Source organism: Balaenoptera ricei, chromosome 19 (assembly GCF_028023285.1).
Source record: "Balaenoptera ricei isolate mBalRic1 chromosome 19, mBalRic1.hap2, whole genome shotgun sequence".
Taxonomy (NCBI): domain Eukaryota; kingdom Metazoa; phylum Chordata; class Mammalia; order Artiodactyla; family Balaenopteridae; genus Balaenoptera; species Balaenoptera ricei.
The window spans coordinates 6,297,394-6,299,139 of record NC_082657.1 but is presented as its reverse complement, the minus strand read 5'-3'; the positions used below and the strand labels follow the sequence as shown (position 1 = coordinate 6,299,139).

Sequence of the window (1,746 nt, the reverse complement as noted above, 5' to 3'; positions counted from 1 at the left end):
GGTATAAGTCCTATGAGGGCCTGTTATGTTACATGACTCAGTTCCAGTACCTAGAGCAGTATCAGAGTGACATAATAAGCACTCAATAAAAATATATTGAATGGAAAAATGAATGAAGGGGTCTCAGAGGGGGCCATGGGCTCTGAATAGCAGTGAAAGGTAACTTGTAGCTCTGATATGTGGTCCTTCCTCTTCTAGAAAGATGAATTCTACCTCTGCTCCCAAATGCCATCCTCAGGTGACGGAGTGCCTCCACCAGCTGACCACAGTTATCGTGTCTGTGTCCTTTGTGGTAGGTGTAGTGGCGAATGGGCTGGTGCTCTGGATGACTGTTTTCCGAATGCCGCGAACTTTTACTACCATCTGGTTCTTCAACCTGGCCTTTGCTGACTTCACTGTCTTACTGTCCCTGCTTATCACCATACAGAGTGTAGCAATTGGTCAGTGGCTCCTCAACGATGTGGCCTGCAAGCTTTACATGACCTTCTTGGCCCTCAGCTTCTTTACCAGCATCTGCCTCTTGGTCCTCATCTCTCTGGACTGTTGCGTCTCTGTCCTCTATCCTATCTGGTCCTGAAACCACTGCACTGCGCAGCAAGCAAGTTGGCTGGCTGGCTGCTATCACTTGCTGTCCATGCTTGATTTTCCAGACCACTGAAGAACAGAAAGGGTGTGTCTACTGCTGCTTCAGTATTGACATAGAGAATAAGGGGAAGGAGAATCCAGCTCCCAGGATAGGAAGTGAGTGGTTTTGAAGAGGAAAATGACTGTGACCATCATTCACCTCCTGCTGGGTTTCTTGGTGCCCTTGGTGGTCATCAGTACCTGTGCCCACCTCATCTGCACCAAGTTCCAGCAGGAGGGCTGGGTCCATGCCAGCCAGCCAAAGAGGCTGTTGCTGGTGTTGGTGAGCGCCTTTTTCATTTCCTGGTTCCCGTTTAACATGGCGCTCTTGGTCCAGTTGGAGCAACAGCCAAACGAACCTGACCCTAAGATGCTGTTCATCCTCTGGGCTACCTTCTCCCTGGGCTGTTTCAACAGCTGCCTCAACCCTTTCCTCTATGTCTTCATTGGCAGAGATTGCCAAGAAAAGTTTTTTCCAGTCTTTGCCTTTTGCCTTGGCCAGAGCATTTGGTGAGGAGGGTTTTTTCAGCTAGCCTGTCCCCAAGGTGAAGCCCCCAGGGTATGATGGAAACCTTCATGTACAAGCTGGAAAACCTCCTGCTTAGTTTGCAGCCCCTTCCCTAGGCTGACGTCCAAGACTCTGCCAAATCCTGCCTCTTCTTTCAGGAAGTCTTCCCGGCAATCTCTTATCTAAATCTCTCCATTAGAAACATCTAGTTTTCCCCCAGTATCCATCCTATCCTTCCTTTATAGTAAGACTCCTACTTGTTTTAAACGATTCACGTGGTTAGCCAAGGAAAAAAAGACTACATTTCCCAGTGTCCCTTGCAACTAGATATGGCTATGTGGCTACTTTCTGGCCAATAGTATGTGAGTGAAAGTAATCACTGTAATTTCCTCGAAGTGCCCTTAATGGAAGATGCCTGCTCTCCATTCCTCCATTTCCCCCTTTCCATTGTCTAGAATGCAGATGTATCAGTTAGCTTTGCAGTGTAACAAACGTCTCCAAACTTAGAGGCTTAAAATGATAACCTTTTATGATTTCTTTGGGTCATCAACTTGGGCTGGGCTCAGCTGAGCAGTTTTCTGTTTTGGCTGGGCTTCCTCAGGCATTTGTGGTCA

The 1,746-nt window shown here is 47.7% G+C and overlaps 1 protein-coding gene across 1 annotated transcript; it reads left to right on the top strand.

Annotated features, from left to right (window-relative positions):
* The first annotated feature begins 202 nt into the window (after positions 1-202).
* GPR32 (G protein-coupled receptor 32) lies at positions 203-1,189 on the top strand. The gene is given in 5 exon segments (XM_059905446.1): positions 203-609; positions 611-744; positions 747-1,093; positions 1,095-1,154; positions 1,157-1,189. Coding segments are annotated over 5 exon segments (981 nt in total).
* The last annotated feature ends 557 nt before the right edge of the window (positions 1,190-1,746 follow it).